Source organism: Physella acuta, unplaced genomic scaffold, assembly GCF_028476545.2.
Source record: "Physella acuta isolate Inbredline_101_S28 unplaced genomic scaffold, ASM2847654v3 ptg000896l, whole genome shotgun sequence".
NCBI classification, from domain to species: domain Eukaryota; kingdom Metazoa; phylum Mollusca; class Gastropoda; family Physidae; genus Physella; species Physella acuta.
In genome coordinates, this window is record NW_026732413.1 from 478,754 (window position 1) to 500,006 (window position 21,253).

At 39.5% G+C, this 21,253-nt stretch overlaps 1 protein-coding gene across 1 annotated transcript in view; it reads right to left on the bottom strand.

Annotated features, from left to right (window-relative positions):
• LOC131952910 (uncharacterized) overlaps nucleotides 1–20,939 on the bottom strand; it is a 29,668-nt gene extending 8,729 nt beyond the window's left edge. The window contains exons 1-6 of the mRNA XM_059315845.1: nucleotides 20,802–20,939; nucleotides 4,444–4,616; nucleotides 2,051–2,299; nucleotides 614–757; nucleotides 405–488; nucleotides 17–178 (exon numbers count right to left, since the gene is read on the bottom strand). Of these exons, the coding sequence (XP_059171828.1) occupies nucleotides 17–178; nucleotides 405–488; nucleotides 614–757; nucleotides 2,051–2,299; nucleotides 4,444–4,584 (780 nt within the window). The 5' untranslated portion in view covers nucleotides 4,585–4,616; nucleotides 20,802–20,939. The remainder of the gene's footprint in view (nucleotides 1–16; nucleotides 179–404; nucleotides 489–613; nucleotides 758–2,050; nucleotides 2,300–4,443; nucleotides 4,617–20,801) is intronic.
• Between the last annotated feature and the right edge of the window lie 314 nt (nucleotides 20,940–21,253).

Genomic DNA, 21,253 nt, shown 5'->3' on the forward strand with positions numbered 1-21,253 from the left:
CTAAAAAAAAATATACCTCAGCCTGCCGATGCGATGCTGTCACTGACATGAGCTGAGCCTCGAGAAAGCTCGTGTGTTTGGAGATCTCCTTCAGCTTATCTTGTTGTCTCACCAGCCTCATGGTCACGTCATTCCTCACTGAAGATTGGCACAGGACATTGTCCAGAGCTTGCTGAACCTGGTCAGACGTTCATTTCATTAGTTATTAAATAATTGTGTAAAAAAAAGTAATTAAATACATGTTTTAATATAACAATTACTATTTAATTCTTTTATTAATTTTTTTCTGGGTAAAAAATACCATTTAAAATGTCTAAGAACGTTAATTTTATAAAAAATTAAAAAAAAGAAGTCTAAAATATTTGTTGTTAAATATCAAGAGAAGTAACTATGAAAACATCTACCTGTTCCATTTTTATTTGTTGTCTATCTTGGCTGTTTCGAAGTTGACTTATCTGCCCATGAATATCATGCAGGCTGTGTTCAAGCTAAGATAACGAAATAAAAAAAAAATAAAAACACCGGGGTTATAAAACGCTGGCATTTAAGTATACACATAACCCTTATAAATACGTCACGCTTGTGTGTCGTGTATTACCGACCTTTGACTGACCTGTTTGGATTGTGACGGGTTATACGTGTTAATGTCAGTGTTTTCCTTATCTTTGTATGCCACCTTAACACCATCTGGCGAGGACATGGTGAGGGCATGTTGGAAGAGGTGTTTCAAGAATTCTTTCACCGTATCGAAATCAGCCTGAATTCATTAAATAAATGTAATACATGGATTAGAATAAAGAAGCTGAAACATAATTATATATATTTTTTTTTTATTTTATTTAATGCTGCCCCCTCCCCTCCCAGTTTATACAAAAAAAAAGGAGCATTCAATGGAGTTTTTATTGAGATGCAGAAGCGAGCGACCCTTCCCGGCGCCCGGAGACAAACTTTCGATTTACCCCCCCCCCCCCCCCCTCGAACTTTTGATTTGCACCCCCCCTCCCCTGAAACTTTAAATTTGTTTATCCAACCCATTTTGGCACCCCCCCCCCCCTAAGGTCGGCGCCGGGGACATGTCGTCCCCAACCCCCCCAACCCCCCCAACCCCCCCCCCCCCACCCCCTCGCTACGCCTCTGTTGAGATGTGCCACCATAGTATGGGTGGAAATATTGAAAATTCAAGCAACACGAGTATCAAATAAAAAGCTTGATATGTTGTTTTTTTTGTTTTTTTTGTTTTTTTTTAAGGGAGATGTGTAGTTTTATAGACTATCACGTTTCTAATGACGGTAGAAATGGGATGAGGGGACGGGTGCACATGGGATTTAAAAAAAAGTTAATGGTTGGAGTGGACTTAAGAATCCTTCAAAATCGGTTCTATCTGAAACACTTATAAACATTTAAAAGTACGTCCTGAACAAACAACACGAACAGATCAACTCACTCACATACGCTAATACAAGGAAATGCTTTTTTTTTCGGCCAACAGTAAAAAAATATGCAAGGTGCTTATATCCTCTAACATCCTGTCAAGGAAATAAACATTGTGCTTATTTCCTCTCAATAGAGAGGATACAAGCGCCTTGCGTATTTCCTCTATCGTTGGCCGAAATAAGCACTACCCTAAGATCTACTACTGTAACATCTAAGCCAATCCACTGCGTGCCCAGTCAAGTGGATACTTATAAAAGATTTATGGTGACCAGGGGAATAGCAATGGACCATGTCCTGATTTCAAGCAGATATACTAGACTAGCCCTAGCATCTAGATTTCTAAATCAAGATCTAGTGACTGATGTACAGTGGCGTAACCAGGATCGTCTCAAGGGGGGGGGGGTTCCAATTTTTACCCGGGGACAAATTTTCGATTTGCAGCCCCCCCCCCCCCCCTCAAACTTTCGATTGGCACCCCCCCCCTCATACTTTATATATATATATACCTTGGGGTCTATGGGGGGGGGGGGGGGGGGTTATGACCCCTCCTAACCCCCCCCCCCCCCCCTGCCTACGCCACTGCTGATGTAGACCAACCGGCCAAACTTTAAATTACCTGCAACTTTTTGTACTGGGCCTCCAGTGCAGCGTGCTCGCCGGTTGAGGGAATCGAATCGCCCACGAACATCAGCGAGTTTCGCTTCACGTCGGCCGCGATGATTTTATCTTCTTCATCGGGCAGTATCGTCTGCTCCGGGGCGTCGTTGTGACCCCTGAAGCTGGAGCTGGACAGCCGTGACGTGCGAGTCCGCTGACGCAGGAGCTGGTTTTCCTTGCGGAGCAGGCGATTCTCTTCCTCTGACGCCTGAAAGATAATCGGAAAAGGTGAAAACGATACCGCGCTTGGAGCGTCTGGGTGGGCGAAAACGATTCTTTGTGCATTACGTCATTGATAAATATAAATAAAAATAAAACGACGAATGGGGTAGATCTGATTACTTATTCACATACACCCCAATTCCGTCATTGCACAAAAATAAATCTTTTTATTGAAAATAAAAGAAATTAAACAAAATGTAATTTTTATTTGAACTGAATTCACTGACATTTTAAGAGTAGTGGGCAAAAAAAGAAATGTAGACCCTATTGTCATTTGCAGAAAACATATTTATTATTAATCTACAATACTGCCAATATACCGGACAATGTACGCAGATGGCCAAAGGCTTATGTTGATATTTATAAGCCTTTTAGTTTGAGGCGAGGGATGATATTTGTGGAAAATGGCGGCCTACGCAAATCAAATGTCGCAGCTTTCATTGCCGTAGTTTTTTTAGCAAGTGAAAACAAGAGATGGGGCTGTATAAGAAAACGTGGGTGTAATGGCGGCTGGCCTTACCGGGGAAATCAGTTCGACAGCTGCTGTACTCTGAATTATATTTAATTTTTGGCTGTTTACAAACTTTGCACCGTTGGAGAAAAAAACATCCGAAATTATGCGTTTTTTGTTTGGGCGGGGGTGGGGTGGGTGAAGGTGAGGAGTGCGATAGTGTTTTCAAAATATACGGAAACAAACAATGTTCACGCCGCATATACGATAAAAAGTGTATATTAATGGGTGTCGAATGTTCTTCAAGGGGTGGCAAGTTTACTTTAACGAGAGTTTGATGCCCATTGGAGTACATACTGAAGATGTCAAGTGTAATTTTGAGAGTGTTTTTAATGTTATTTTATAAGTTTGAACATAGGTAAGGGTAAAATAACCACAGAAAAGGTGATGGTTACGTAAGCCTAGGGTCATGCGAGAAATGACGTATGTTGATAGGGAGGGGTGTGGGAGGGGTGGGGGAGTACATATGTACTCAATGGATGAGTGGGTGGCGGAATAAGGGTTAACGCACGCGTATTTGTGTTGAGAAATGGCCAAATATTTATTTGATTGGTACGGGTAAACTTAGCTGTATTTTTAAAAGAGAGAGAGAGTTGTATTTTTACCTGTGTTAATATGGGAACGTGTGGGAAACTTATCTTTATTTTGATTTAGACCGGGTGACACCACTTGAGGGGAAGGGGAGACACCATTTCGAAAAATGATAAAATTTACTGTTCAAATAATGTTTTATGCATTTGAAATATATCAACATTGGAGTGGCGGCGGTGAGACCAAAAAAGAAAAGCTAATGTTTTGGAGGTGTTTGGGTGACACCCTCAGTTACAACACCTAGTGACACCATCAGTTACCACACCAGGTGACACCCTCAGTTACAACACCTAGTGACACCATCAGTTACCACACCAGGTGACACCCTCAGTTACCACACCAGGTGACACCCTCAGTTACCACACCAGGTGACACCATCAGTTACCACACCAGATGACACCATCAGTTACCACACCAGGTGACACCCTCAGTTACCACACCAGGTGACACCATCAGTTACCACACCAGATGACACCATCAGTTACCAAACCAGGTGACACCCTCAGTTACCACACTAGGTAACACCCCGACTAAATAGTATCTTTATTTGGACAGGTCATACAGATACATGTATCTTTCTTTAGACGGGTCCTAGACTTACCTGTATCTTTCTTTAGACGGGTCCTAGACTTACCTGTATCTTTCTTTAGACGGGTCCTAGACTTACCTGTATCTTTCTTTAGACGGGTCCTAGACTTACCTGTATCTTTCTTTAGACGGGTCCTAGACTTACCTGTATCTTTCTTTAGACGGTTCTAGACTTACCTGTATCTTTCTTTAGACGGGTCGTAGAGTTATCTGTATCTTTCTTTAGACGGTTCCTAGACATACCTGTATCTTTCTTTAGACGGGTCCTAGACTCACCTGTATCTTTCTTTAGACGGTTCCTAGACATACCTGTATCTTTCTTTAGACGGGTCCTAGACATACCTGTATCTTTCTTTAGACCGGTCCTAGACATACCTGTATCTTTCTTTAGACCGGTCCTAGACATACCTGTATCTTTCTTTAGACGGTTCCAGACTTACCTGTATTCGCTGCAAGGTGAGCAGGAAGTTTGAGATGTTGTGACGTGTTGACAGATCCTCCTCCACCGGTCGGATGGTGTCACGTGATCCCCGGTCTCTATGGCGACCAAGACTGACGCTGCGGCGTTCCCTGTTGGACATGGTTGCTAGGCTACGTATCCATGGGTCGCACCCTTAGAGACACAACATGAACATAATATGTTAGACAATATGAACATAATATGTTAGACATATCACAATATGAACATAATGTGTTAGACAATATCACAAAATGAACATAATGTGTTAGACAATATCACAATATGAACAGATGTTAGACAATTCGCAACATGAACAAATCTTAGACAATATCACAATATGAACAGATCTTGTCACAATATGTCACAGATGCTAGATAATGTCACAATATGGTAAACGACGTATAGCATAAAATAACATAGAAGCTATACATCATCACAGGTTGTTAAACAACGTATATATAAAATACAAGTATAAGCAGCATGTAAAGCAACCTACAGTATGTCAAACATACAAGCTATACTCCAACACAATATGTTAGGAAAAATAGATGACACAACACCACATGAATGATACAATCAAAAGATTAATGCACAACAAGAAAAACGTCTACCGCCCCCAAACGAAATAGAGTTTTTATTGAAAATATATACTTTTACGATAGTTCGCCCTCCCCGTCTCAAAAATTTCAAGCCCCCCCCCCCCCCCTCCTGAAAGAAACACTGTATGGTTAGGATCAGGGTTGGGAAAAATACAATGTCGAAACCCTAGCTTTGATGTAACTGATGGCGTTTTAAAAATCTCAAAGAAGTTGTGCTCTAGTAGCAAAGATAAACTAGCAGTACAAAGTAAACCTTATCTCACAAAAACAATCTACTAACGTCTTTATAGTTTATAATTAAGATGCTCCACTTAGAGATTAAAAAGATCTACTCATAAACTAAACGAAACAAAGATGCGCCCCTTCTCCGTTCCCCTTCTCTCCAGCAGTACAGTTCACAAAACCCAAGTTCCGCAACTCTGTAATAAATCAATGGTTATCTCCCTTTAAAAGAACCGACACCCCTTGTCTAATTTCTGGCCAAAATGCCGTCTAGTCTGGCGATAATTTATTATTTATGCCTTGATTAGGCAGACAAAGAACCTGACAGCCACGAATAATTTAAGACGAAAATTATTATTTTTAATTACTCGTTCTTAAAGTTACATCTCGGAGTAAGAAAACTTCCTTCAAGGAAACAATTACTTTGAAATAACTGATGAAAAGAAATATACGCCACTGAATCAGAATTATCACATTGAAGTCTACGCTACTACGATAAGACTTTTGACGCTTGGCTTTAGCCAGGGGAGCGTAACTCACATAGAATAAACGTATGTATGTGGTTAGAAACATTTCAGGTTGTATATTTACAAAGTACACAGCCACACAAAGAGCTGAGCATCAAACCACACAGGGTCACATATAATTTTATATTTTATCCAAAGAAAGGGAGAGCCGCCGCTCTACGTAAAAACTCGCATATCGATAGAAATTGTAGCAAGTTTATCAGTAGCATTACGGTGAGTAAAACAGTATGTGTATGGGGTCATTCATTTATGGCGTCCACGTCGGTTCCATGTGTACGTCCACTTTGGGTTCATGTGGACGTCCACGTTGGGTTCATGTCTACGTCCACGTTGGGTCATGTCTACGTCCACGTTGGGTCATGTCTACGTCCACGTTGGGTCATGTCTACGTCCACGTTGGGTTTATGTGTACGTCCACGTTGGGTTCATGTGGACGTCCACGTTGGGTTCATGTGGACGTCCACGTTGGGTTCATGTGGACGTCCACGTTGGGTCATGTGGACGTCCACGTTGGGTTCATGTGGACGTCCACGTTGGGTCATGTGGACGTCCACGTTGGTTTATGTGTACGTCCACGTTGGGTTCATGTGGACGTCCACGTTGGGTTCATGTGGACGTCCACGTTGGGTCATGTATACGTCCACGTTGGGTCATGTATACGTCCACGTTGGGTCATGTGTACGTCCACGTTGGGTCATGTGTACGTCCACGTTGGGTCATGTATACGTCCACGTTGGTTCATGTGGACGTCCACGTTGGGTCATGTATACGTCCACGTTGGGTCATGTGTACGTCCACGTTGGGTCATGTGTACGTCCACGTTGGGTCATGTGTACGTCCACGTTGGGTCATGTGGACGTCCATGTTGGGTTTATGTGTACGTCCGCGTTGAGTCATGTGGACATCTACATATTGAATTCAAAATCGTCGCAATACTTGCATTTTAAAACAAAGAAAAACTATTAAGATGTATCTTAAATTTACAACTTAAAGGACCTCTTAAAATTATGATTGTTAATATCATGATTCATCCTACAAGAACATAAAATAATATTCTTAACAAATAAAAAAAAATATTTTTTAGTACTTAACAAATGTTTTTTTTTCTTATTGGCATGGGGTAAATCTTTAAAATTAAAATTTAACAGAGCTATCATTTTAACTACATTTTGTGTACGTCCACATCAGGGGGAGGGGGGGGGTAAATTCCAGATTTTTGTGGAAGTCCTAAATGGGTGATCTCTAAAGATTTTTTAAAACATTCTTAAATAAACATTTATATTTTATTTTCCATTTGATATTACTGGGGTTTTGTGACTCGTCGATAATGATATTGTGAGAGCCACTGGTATGTCGAGTTGTTACTCTTGCATTAAAAAAAATACAAATATACATGTCCTTTCAATGAGGCTTACACAGTTAGAACGGAGAGAAAACAGGGCGGCTCAAGGGGTCTTAAAATCCTATGGGAAAGGCAGGAGATATTCGTGTTTTATCAGAAAGAGAGGAGGGGGGGGTCTTTGTTTCCTGAGTCATCGAAAACATTTTTTAAGAGCTGCAACACGATTGATTCAATTACATTTACAAACACCAGCTATACATACAACTAATAATTGGCAGTTTGGGGGGAGTAGTGGAGGAAGGTTAAGAAATAAAACAAACACGAATGCAAGATAACGCTAATTTTAAGAGGCAATTTGTTTCTACCCCCCCCCCCCCCCAAGAGTTTCTTCTGGGCATACTCCGGAAAAATAAGTCTGGAAGAAACACTGCCAACCCATCCCCCTCACCCCCGCCCCCACCCTCACCCCACCATACACACCCCAGTTTCGTGGATCAGACCTTGGGTTTTAATTCTAAGACTTTATCATCAGCGGTGGATCAAAACTTCGATGTTCCCATTGGATAGTAAGTGGTTGTAGTAAGTACATTGTAGGCGTAGTACTAAGTCAAGTGACATTTGAAAACAGGTCAACCCAGAAACTATTTGTAACTATCGAGTCAATTGCGATACTGTGTGGGTGGGGAGGGGGGGGGGGTCGACTAAGAGGGTGACAGTGGCGTGGCTAGAGGGTGTGAGCAAGCAGGGGATGAGGAGGGTTTGACCATTGCACTTTGCGACACTTGTCCGGAAAAAGACATGGTACTATAGCACAGACTATTTATTATTTTCTACCACGTTTATTTTTAGAATTGATTTAGAGATGTAGTGCAGTGTAGTGTGGTGAGTTGTCTAAATCAACAGAATGTAGATTTTTATTGAGAGAAACAAAAGTCCAAGAATCTTACTAATATAATAATATTTATTATATTTATATAATATATATTATATTTATTTATACACTTTTAAAAGTGTAAACACACAAATCAGCAACTAAATTCTCCCTTATCCACCGGCCTGTGAGGAAAAAGTTTTTGTGCCAGGAAAATGTCAACGTTGTCGGTCAAAATGTTTAAATATAGACCAAATTTCAAACACAAGATAAGAATACGCTATCTTAACAAAATCCTTAGTGGCAATAATTTTTACAACCCAGGAAATCACAAGCAGCGAGACGAATATATCAATCATTAAAGCAACATTTAAAGCACTGACGTTTTCATTTAGGAAGGTAGGGCTCAGGGGAAGGTGTACCTTTCTCACCTGTATTTTATATCATTTAAAAATAACAGTTCAATGGGAAGTGAGGTGTTTAGCGTAGATGGTATTCATTTACATTTAACGCACACACACAACTATATTTTTATTTATAAACAAATGTACATGCACACGTGCCTACGCCTACGTATATACATAAATCCTTCACAAATACAGAAACACACACACATTATATATATATATATATATATATATATATATATATATATATATATATATATATATATGTATATATATATATATATATATATATATATATATATATATATATATATATATATATATATATATATATATATATATATATATAAGCATTTCTTCCACTGCAATACTAGTTAAGAAATAATTAGTCAACTACTTCATCATTTGCTCCACTAGACGTCCAGATAATCTTGACCTGTCAATACCCGGAGGGCCAGAGCTCGCCACTGCCTGGGGTTACCTGCCCAGACCACCTGTCAGTTGTGGGAGTAAAGCCTCCAAGCCCCAATACCCAAGTGTTGCACAAGCCCCACTTAAGAGAATCGATCATGCGTGTCGCAGACGTGTGGCCTGCGGTGGTTTCGATCCTACACAGTGCCCAGGAATTCTAGAAATTTTGTAAGTTGATTTGATCCTTGGTTCCAGATTATCTTCTGCTAGTCTGTGGTAGGTAAGTATTTTGATATGCCTATTTTATACAGCTATTTTAATATTGCTTATATGGTTTATACAGCTATTTTAATATTGCTATATTAACAAAGATTTTTCTTTATTCACTATACTGTTGAGTCTGATTGTATCCTTTATCAAGCCTCTTACCATAAATCTTTAAGCAACAAGAGCCACCTAATCACCCCCACCTCTAAGAAATGAGACCCACTAAATTACACCTTACCCTCTCATCTACGCAATAAGACCCACTGAATCACACCCCGCCACAACCTCTGACCTACGAGAACCATTGAATCACACCCCTCCCCCACCTCTAAGAAATGAGACCCACTGAATCACACTTGACCTGGAACCACTTACAATGTCAAATATCAACCGGCGAACGAAACTAGATACAAATATATTTCACATTTGCATACCGTCTGCTCAATGTGAAATGTGCAACAAAATAACATTTTGGCAGACGTGCTTCGACAAGGTTATCCCCCCTTTCACACACATATAAACTCCGGGGAATGTTTTTGTCCCAGACGAGGTTGTGTCCCCTCTAGGTCATTTCTAGGTTTACACTTTATAAATTTCAGATTTAGTCCGATTCGTTTATTCGCGTTACATATTATTTGATTAAATATGCTGTTATGTCTGAGGATTGGTTAATTCGGATCAGCCTGTCACACTATACGTTAGTGTTAACTATTCGGTTAAGCTTTACGTTTAAGAAAAAGCAATAACAGAATGATAACATTCAGCACTTTCAGTGTAGCAATAACATATCAGAATATTTAATCCGAACTACATCCTAACCCACAGCCTCAAACCTTAATCGTTATGCTTTATCTACATTTTTGTTTACCTAACCCGACCTTAACCCGGGAACAAACCTTCGGATCTTAACATTAATCCTTGACCAAAATCATCGTTTAACATGATTATCATTAGTGTTGGTAAGGGTTGGGTTTAATTTGGATTTAGTTAATATGGGTAGTTTCAGTAGTAATGCGACCTTCCTGCGTGTATTGTTTACTATTGCGTAAGCCATAAGTAAAAGACACCTCTTACCCCCTCCTCCCACATGATCAAAGTCGATACTGAGATAAAAAAAAAACGTCAGGAATCACACCCACGGAACTGACCCCTAACACATCTATACAACGGATCCCTCCCAAGTCTGGACAACTGACCCCATAAACATATAAACAGGTGACCCCTTATAATTCTGGATAACTTGCCCCATAACATGTACACATGTGACCCCCTCATAAGCCGTGCCCTTAACACGTCTGTACAAATGACCGCTTTTAAGCCCTCATCATTGAGCCCTCAAAAACTTGTACACAAACCCCCTCACACAATTGTACACAATGCTCCCCTCCACCTAGCACACGTAAATGTCGAATTATTAAAAGCCGACACTGTAGCACATCTCCTGACTATCCGTCATCTAACAAAGAAAGGTCGCGGTCTTCAGTTCCAAGTTAACACTGCTAGCGATAACTGCTGCTTGAGCCATTAAAATCAGAACGATCTTTAATTAAAATTCAAGCAACATTTTTACAAGTGTCTTCTTCCATCGGGTCACGGGGAAGGTGTCGTATTCAGATATTCACGGCCGAGATAATCTATTGTTATTGAAAGACTTAATTTGATCTAATATGTTTTACAGTGTAATTATGAAGGTTTTTTTTAAAGTGTTATATTTGAAATAGTTATCTCACTTGGTGCGTTTCTGTGGCGTCACTAAGTCGGTTGTTACCCGATGCGTACTTGAGGTGTCATCCCACCCCCATCTAACAATTTAACATTCATGTTTTGGTGTCACCCGTCTTCCTTGGTTATTACTATTTTCATTCGATAAAACGTTTTGATAGTAATTTTTACAAATTTTTGTGTTGGTGTCACCCCCTGTGTGATGTTAGACGTTGAGTACCTGACCCCCGCCCCTGCCTAGTGACCCTACCGCACGTGTTTAAATTGTAGGGTCATGGTTACAAGAAGAAAGGGTTAAAGGTTATGCCATTTGAACCAAATAATAGATTTAAACAATTCTAATGTAAACATTTCAACCCTGTCTTCACAAGTACAATCTTTATTGAACCCCAGAAATAAAATGTTTGATATTTCGCCAAAACTATTTTAAAACCGAAGCCACTATCGCTTCCATCGTTTAAAATATTTTTTTTTTCATTTTTATTCCAGTCTTCGCTTTGGAGTTATCGTTCCTTCTCCTCGCACCGGAGTTATCGTTCCTTCTCGCACCGGAGTTATCGTTCCTCCTCGAACCGGTGTTAACACCCTTTCATGCAACGACCTCCGTATTGATTTACCGAGGTAAAAAAAAAAATGACGATAAAAAAGTTAAACACACAGATTAAGACCTGATCAAAAACGATGAATAATTCTCGATAAATCAGTGCAGCAAAGGTCAGCTGACGAAGACAAATGGCGAGGATGTGACATGATTATATGGGGAGTTAATTCAGGAGACAGGAGAAACGTGCCGGTCGTTTGAGAGGAAATGATATGCCATCTGTAAACATAGCACATCTCACCAGCACTCATACAATCTCCATTATATATATATATATATATATATATATATATATATATATATATATATATATGTGTGTGTGTGTGTGTGTGTGTGTGTGCAGTGGCGTAGCCAGGATCGTCTCAAGGGGGGGTTCCAATTTTTACCCGGGGACAAACTTTCGATTTGCACCCCCCCTCAAACTTTCGATTTGCACCCCCCCCCCCCCCCCCCTCAAACTTTCGATTTGCACCCCCCCCCTCAAACTTTCGATTTGCACACCCCCCTCATACTTTTTCTATATACCGAGGGGTCTATGGGGGGGGGGGTTATGACCCCACTAACCCCCCCCCCCCCTGCCTACGCCACTGTGTGTGTGTGTGTGCTTGTGTGTGTGTTGTGCGCGTGATCATATAACAGTTACTAGAAAATGAGTTTGAAGACAATTGTCTAAATATAGTGCCGCAAATCTCAGGGGACGCAACTGTGGTGCTGCTCAAGGGACGTAACTCAATAAAGACGAATCCATATACTACGTGCCTAGCGTTTTTCTTGAGAAATTCCTGCCACGAACCAAACACAAATTTCTAATATATTAAACCCCATTCCCCTTCGCCTTTCAACGTGCTTGCTGGTTACATCACTCTATGTGACGTTTACATTTAACATCGCCAATTTTACTACATAATCATTCGATACACGGATTCAACGACTAGACAAATGGGCCGCAAACCTTTATTAAAGAGCCAAACACACCCTAAAAACAGCTCTAACATGATATAAATATTTCATCAATATCAAACACACCGCTTTCTGTGTAAACCAATCATTACATCTTGTGACATATTAGCTTATTGAAACATCGTGATCAATGCCAACATTTGTATTCAACGATACGTTGACTGAATGACTTATTACTTTGTTATATGTAACTGCATCCTGTAACTGTCATATAACACTGGCATATTAATCTGTCATATGTAACTGTAATGTGTAACTGTGATATGTAACTGCCCTCTGCAACTGTCATATGTAACTGTAATGTGTAACTGTCATATGTAACTGCCACATGTGACTGTAATATGTAACTGTGATATGTAACTGCCACATGTGACTGTAATATGTAACTGCAATGTGCAACTGTGAACGCTCACAGATACAGTTTCCACTCACGAAAATAAACACGTCGGTACCTGGTGTGACGCCGGGGTGAGTACCACCGGCCGAGACCACACGCACGCACGCGCGAATGACAAGAGGTAAATCCTGACTGACACGACCTTTCACCTCACCAGATACCTCTCAGCGCCAGTCCTGAAATTTGCTGAGCTATCAACACCCGCTCGCGTCTAATGTTTCATTTCTTTATTTATAGATCTCGCCTCATCCGATACTACATATTCGTCTCGCGAGAACAGCCGAATACGATACTTTAACCCCAAACTTATCCCCAAAACTAAATTAATCCGAAATATTCTAATTATATTTCTTCGGCAAAGAAAAACACATTTACCCTAAATATAAGCCACAGATTAAGCTGAAGGGTTAAGGTATTGCCGTTAGCAAAACCCCTAACACCAAACTATGGATGCATCCACAGGAGATTCAGTCCTATATGTGGCCAAAACAAGTGAACTCTACTTCACTTGGCCCGTAGACCGTCAGGTTTGAAAGGGAACTTTACTTTATGGCGGCCACAAGAATGAACATTTCTAAAAACCCCGTAACAGTTTTATTATTTTAATGCTGATCTTTTTGAAACTATTTGTTAAACAATAATATGAGGCTTCTACAATCACCCCCCCCCCCCCCCCCCCCTCCCGATTACTTCCAGATCAGACGATTTACTTAGCCTCTAAGTAAGGCAAACACTCTGCATCATCACAAGGGAGATTTCAATAGAGTGACGTCAGCTAAATTCTGGATAGTGACGCAATGTCTACGTAAACGAGTACTGTAAGGGGCCGTACTGTAATGACGTCAACCCTACCTCGACCCCCCTTTGTAAACATAACGAAATTTTTGAAATGAAAATAGTTTTTATTGCTGAAATCTATTTCTTTTAAAAACTAAATGTTGAGTCACACTTCAGCAACCCCATCCCAACATCATCTTGTATTTCCTACATAACTTGAAAAAAAAGCTTAAAATCTTTAAATGAAAATCAACATGTCTAGACTAAATTTCTAATAATAGTTCGGTTCATTCCCAAGCTACTTGCGGAGGTGCGTTCCCAATCATTTGAATTAAATTTCGCGAACTTCGCCACCTACTGTACCACGACACGCGACCTTCGTGATTTAAATATAATCACTCGTTTTTAACAGACCTTGCGCCATGAAAATAAAACCGCGCTAAACTGACAGCTGTCGTCTGAACAAGTCAACGGCGTGTGACCTTGACACAGTATTTTCCACGCCAAGTGCCCCTGCTTTTAAAATGTTTAGCATATTTAATTTGCGAGAGTTAAAAAATAAATTCAACTTTTTCTTTGGGCGCTCTTCAAAATGAAAAAAAAATTGGAGTGGTTCCCCTTGAAACATCATTTAGCTAAAATGTGTGTTAGATTTTAAAATTTAGAATCTATGCCTAGTGTCAAAATGAAAATAGATCTATATAAGTTATAACTTTATGCTATATTTTATAGCTTTAAAATTTAGATCAACTTTATGTCGTCCGGGATGGGTTGAGGGGGGGGGGGGGGGGGAGGGGGGGGGGGGGGTAGAAACGTAAAGCCACTTTTAAAATTCATGTGGTATTTGTTTTCAATGTTCATATTGTGGGTAGGGCAAACGTACTTACTACCGTAGTGGGGGGGGGGGGGGGTGGAAGGGTGACACTTTTTGATATATAAATATTTATAGATGGAAAAGGAGAGTTCGAGTGTCCTCTACTCTACTCTACAAATACAATACCACGAAGCTCTCCTGTGTCTTCTAATCATGTTTAAATTATTTGAAAGATTCATTTCATTTTAGAAGTACGCAAAGTAAACCTCATTAGTTTTACGGTTTTCTCATTCGAACTTTGAACTCCACACGTTTGGAGAGGGTGGGGATTTAAAACATGCTCTGTCACTCTGTGTGAAGGTGGGGATTTTTATACATGCTCTATGTGAGGGTGGGGATTTTATCCATGCTCTGTGTGAGGGTGGTTGAATGCAGTCTGGCATCGGGTTTTTATTTCTGCTGGTATGGATGTTAGGGAATGGACCAAGACCAGTGTTTCTTTCAGACATTTTCTCCAAGGGGGGGGGGGGGGCTTTTAAACTGGTAAAAGTATTTATTTTCTGTATACATTCTATTTAGTTCGGGAAGTAGAGATACCTAAAATAAACAGTAATTACGACGTTATTGTTTTTTATTACAAATAGTTAGGAAATTGTGTGATGGCTAGGATTAGGATAGCGAAACTTGCGAGACGCATTCAAATACGTTCTTTAAGGGTTCAATAAGTACCCAAACAACCATTGGTGAAGAGATTTATAAACGTGCACTTAATTGCACCATTTGAATTGTATTGATGTGTATGTTTTTTTTTTAATCATTTATTTTGTTAACTCATGACGAAACAATAAGTGTACGCTGTGGACGGGCGAATTAAGTTACGAAAACAAAAACAATACTTGCCAATATTATGCGCATGCGCGATTAGATAGCCCAAACATCCGATTACATTACAACACGACTAGACGGTTCAAGAGGAGGCTAGATAAACATGCGCACAACTAGTCTAAAGTCGGGGAGGTGGATTACTCTGGCTTATTGTTTCAAGTAGGGCTTAATTTCGATAATTTTCTTCCTCTTGCACACAGGGATGAATTAATGAAAGTGTTGGGGGGGGGGGGGTGTGGTTTTGGTCCAAGTGGATATTTCCACCTAATAAACTTGTCTAAAACAGGGGGTGGAATATTGGAATTACCAATGTCCGACAATAGACTTTCGATAAAAAGGTGTGTTACGCTGTTAAAATTATTTAAATATCAGGTTAAGTTTAATGGTCAGAAATTAGAGTTAGGGCTATGGTAGGACTTACTATAGGGTTTGTGTTAGGGATAAGAATAGCTTAACATTAGCTAGACTTATTTGTATTTAGTTAACTACCGGTAAACTAACAACCATTTTGCAAGAAGATTCTATTATTGTGGTGTTCTCTGACACTCGTATAACACATACCCCCCAGTCTTCACACACATACACAAATCTAACAATAACACCCTTAAAAGTATAGTATTTTTAACATGATAATATACCACTACTAACCTAACATCCCTATTTTTGGAAGAGTCCAATATCGGTGACTGGAAGAAAAAAAATTATCCCCTGTGTTAATTACTCACAACACGATGTAAATGGAGCTTGTCGCGGACGTGTGGGAGGTTCATAAACGCACAATACACCACTTCGTCTGAGCTTTGACCTTTAGTAGCTTACAAGGGGGTGAAGGGTGGCCAGGGCAGAGGTACTTACCCCCAGCGGCGTACCACTACACAATTCCCCAAACACAACGGGGGGGGGGGGGGGTTAGGGGGGGAGGGGGGGTCAGAGTCTCGCCCACTCTCGGATATTGGATAAATGTCATACATGACAAGGGAGTGACCACTGCATCCACCCAGTCTTTAAAAAACAGAATCAGGAAAGAATAGAGTACGTGAACAAGGAAAGTGGGAGGGGAGGGAGGGGAGGGGCATTCATTCGACATTGAGGATAAAAATCCCAACAGGAAAACAATTCATTATCACTTCCCTACAAAGACAATTTGTGTTAATTAGTTTGGCGTTGTAGATCTAATTGTTTAACACATAAAATTTATTAGGCCCGGGGAGGGGATATGATGGATTAGAAACAGAACGCCATAAAGAATTTTTCAAATAAAAATACAGAAAATTAGATCAACATGGCATACCGACAACTATACTTGCTATGTGAAGTTCCATTTATGGCCATGGCGGCCTACGGTATAGGTGAAGTAGAGTTCATCAGTTTCCGTGACTTCAGCATATGAAAGGATAATGTGTTAAGCACTATGCCCAGCCGCCTTTACTTTCCCTAACGTAAGCCAGTTATCCATTAGAGCTGGGTGGACTCAAGGACGTACTACGACTAGCCAGGGACACGAACTCGAGTTTTTCGGGTTAGCAGACGAAGGCTCTACGATTCCACCGCGCCATTCCAAAGAGGCTATGTAAACAGTCATTTAGACATACAGCTACAAACAGCAATATAAATATAAAGCTAAGTAAAAATGAAAACATATAATGATTTACACATACATCCATAAACTAACCACTATAACATCCAGCTATATATGCATTCAGCAATAACATATAGCTATAAAATTATACAATTATATACAGATACAAACGTAACGCTATTAAGTCATGAATAGGCATATCAAGACAAATGTATATGATACAAACATACATCAAAAACACATCTAAATAAACACAGCCATAAACAAACAGCTGCGTAAACATGAAGAAGCCAGTAGCCCTGCTTGGAGCTGTAAATTAAATCCTTCAAATGAACTTTAACCCAACTCCAATATGAAAGTACCAACATTCCTCCCCTCTGAAACTCAACTCTCCGAAGATACCCGAAACTACCCGAACCCTCCCGAAGACAACTTTTCAAGCTATAAATGTGTGCAAACAAAACTGAAATTATATACTGTTAACGACTTTGACCCTGTTGACGCCCACCTTGTCTAGATTAGATAGACTCTATCTCAAGCAGGCCGGCATCGCGGCGCTATCTAGGTAAGAAGAACCCCTATCGATAGCAGCACTTAACTTTCGTCTAACGACTGAAGATAAGGTTGCTATCCTTAGGTCACATGAGTACCGTCTGCGTTAGTTTGTCTACAGGATACATCCCAAACATCCCAACTATCCTGTTTATCCTAGAAATAGGACACGACTTGTAGAGGTCTTCACCTTGGAACGGAAACGTTAAGCTGAAAGAAACTCTAGACTTTAAATCTCTTTAAGTTCTAAGTAATTAAATTAGATTGTTTTATATTCTTGCAAAATGTATCTTTTGATAAACCGATGAGATGGTTTTGCAAAGTGTATATATTATTGTTAATATAACAGCTAGTCTATATAGTCTTGCAATATTATATTTCAATCCATGTATAGTCTAGCGAAGTGTACATTTAAAAGAAGTTATAGGTTTATTATCTCGCGAAGTAAATACATTAAAAAAGTTATATGGTCTTGCAAAATGTACTTTTTAACAAATAAAACTTATACTGCTTTGGAAATTAGACAATCGACTTGTATCAACTTGCTGGCGCTTATGTAGGTTACAGTAAAATTGTCTTTCATTCGTATGTGTTCTGCATAGAATGGAATAACTTTTGCAATATGTTACGCTTGTTAACTGTGTAACACCATTGTCATACACTATGGAGGAGGGGTGTAGGGAGTCAACACCTGATCAGTGGCGGAACTAGAAAAAAAGGGCCACCCCGCAAAAAAAATATTTAGACCCCCCATATATATATATATATATATATATATATATATATATATATATATATATATATATATATATATATATACCTATATATGATATATAAATAGGCCTATATTATGTAGATGTATATGTATGTATACATATATATATATATATATATATATATATATATATATATATATATATATATATATATATATATATATATATAAAATCACAAAATACGAACATGGGATGCTCATTGCTGGCCTGTTCGGGATTTGAAAAACATCAATTAAAAAAAATTTTAACATCATTTCATGTGTGTAAGTGCATTAGTATGTTTTGCGTGTTATTTTTTTTTTCTTTTTAAATTCAAATCTGCTAGAAGCCCTCTCTACTTCTATTCGGTCAAAATAATATAAAACATGAACGCTTTGTATAAGTAATGGTGTCTCGTGTTATGTTTATTTATTTATTTTTTGTATTTATATTATTAATTTTTTAAATATTATTGATTTAATACATTTCTTTTTTATACAATGTCATTCTTTAGTGATTAATTATAAAAAAATAATAATTAAGAGAAGTAATTGCTTTTTAATTTGTTTAGTACAAATTTATTAAAAGGAGCTTATGGTCACCTCTATTTGACTATTTTTTTAAAAAAGGGAAATAAGTCATGGAAGTGGTTTGAACATTTGCTTATCTTTGATAAGTTTAATTGTAGGAGAAAGAATCGGCTTTCACGGTGGTTTAAAAACAAAGGGAAAATGAATATACAAGAGCGTGGGGTGGTGTCTATAGAATAAAGATAATCCAACCGCAGCTACGGTAATTTTTTACAAAACAACTATCAAGTCAAAAATGAAAGAAAATTTACTTTTTTTGTAACTATAAAAAATGTATTATAATCGGCTCTGTGCCCCTAAATGGCGTGCCCCCCCCCCCCCCCCCCGCATTGTAGTTCCGCCCCTGCACCTGATAATGCACATGTCGTCATGTAATACAGTTTGTGAATAGGATAGTATAAAATTCACTGTGTTAGAATAACTGTGAGAAATGGAACATAGACAAAAACGTATCGCCCAAATGATGCGAACAGTGTTATGTGAAAGGGTATGTGGGTATGTGGGTATGTGGGTATGTGGGTATGTGAAACTCAGTTTGGTGGTGTCGCAGTTATAGAACCTTAAAGCATAATGATTGTTATTTTTTTATGTGTACTTTTTTTTCTTCACAGCTATGTGGGTTTGTATCATTTGTTTTAAAAAGTATTCAATTTTCGTGAAGTTTGAGAACCGCGCTATAGTCGTGAAATAAAATGATCAAAGTGAAGTTCTGTTCTCAAAGCTAAGGTTTCGAATGATGGGCTATGAAACAAATTGAATGAGACTGTCGCGGCCTTTCTTGCAAGACTTGAGAATCCCTGCTCTAGATGACCTTATAATTTTATGTTCTTTATAATTATCAATGAGAGGATTGTGAAGGGGGGCGGGTAAAAAAAATGTAATGTCTGGGCTGTGTTATCAAAGACTGGTGGAATAATGCGAGATTTACATTTGTATGGGTTGACAGGATGCCAGCAGTGTCAGACGGGTTGGGACATGTTTGAATGTCACATTACGTCAAGAAATGTAGTGGGGGGGGGGGGGTTCATAGTGGAGGTGGTTGGTGTGTTTTAAATATGTAAGGGGGGTGGTTCATAGTGGAGGTGGTTGGTGTGTGTTTAATGTGTAGGGGGGGGTGTTTCATAGTGGAGGCGGTTGGTGTGTTTTTAATGTGTAGGGGGGTGTTTCATAGTGGAGATGGTTGGTGTGTTTTTTTTAATGTCTAGGGGGGGTAGTGGTAGATGGGATAGTTAGTGGGTGGTTAGTTGTATTGGCATGTTAGATGATTAGTTGGGTGGGGGGTTTTGGTAAGAGGGATGGTTAGTGGTAGGTGGCGTTGTTACGTGTTGGGGGTTAATTAGTGTGTAGGTGGTTAGTGATAGATGAGATGGCTAATGGGATGGTTAGGGTTAGGTGTGATGGTTAGCGTGTAGGTGGTTAATTAGAGATTTGTTAATTGGTGGGTAAGTGGTTAGCAGAGGCGTAGCGAGGGGGGGGGGGCGGGGGGGGGGACATATGTCCCCGGGCGCCGACCTTAGGGGGGGCGCCAAATTGAAAGTTTGAGGGGGGGGGGGTGCAAATGAAAAGTTCGAGGGGGGGTGCAAATCGAAAGTTTGAGGGGGGGGGGGTGCAAATGAAAAGTTCGAGGGGGGGGGGTGCAAATCGAAAATTTGCTCCCGAGGGGGGCGCCAAATTGAAAGTATGTCCCCGGGCGCCGGGAAGGGTCGCTACGCCTCTGGTGGTTAGCGGTGGATGGGTCAAGTAAAGTGTATGTGATTTGTACTAGGCGGTGTGGTTTCGTGTAGATGATTAATCCTCCTCTATGTAAGGCAAGGTACACTCGTGGGCTAAGATTAGGACTAGGGTTAAGTTTGGAATAAATATCTAGAATACAGTTTCAAAGAATCGTATTGCTTTAGTCATGTCGGCACTCTGTTTTTGGCTTACATTAAAAGTAGTCTGTGCTATGTGTTATATAATCTAGTTTAATCTAGCTCTAATGTCAACTTCTAAACCTAAAACAAAACACATTATTTCTAACCCTAACCGAAATCAGATTACTTAGTTAATACTTAGCTTACCTTGACTATGAAGATTCTGTAACTTTATATCCCGTGTCTCCTGTTGGAGAAATATCTCAGTGTTTGAATGCACGAAGGTTAAAATAAGAACGGCACTTTGCTATTCCATGTGGGGAATAAATAATACAGTCACCTGAACACGGTGCTACACACGAAGACTATTTATACACCTGACGAAAAGGAGGGGCGGGGGACACGACCTGAAATAAGTTGCGTTTTTTTATTATATATAGTGAATCAAATATTTGAATTTCTTTGTCGCTATCTATAGCAATTATGGGTTAGTCATAACGATAGGTTCCCACGGCTAGTATTATGGTACTGGTCTTAGAAGTATACAATTACACGTAATTAAGTAATCCTTAATCGAATCCTAGTCTTAACCACAAGCTAAACAATAATAATTATTCAGTGGTCATTCCTATAAGCCTACCTACTAAACGAATATCTAG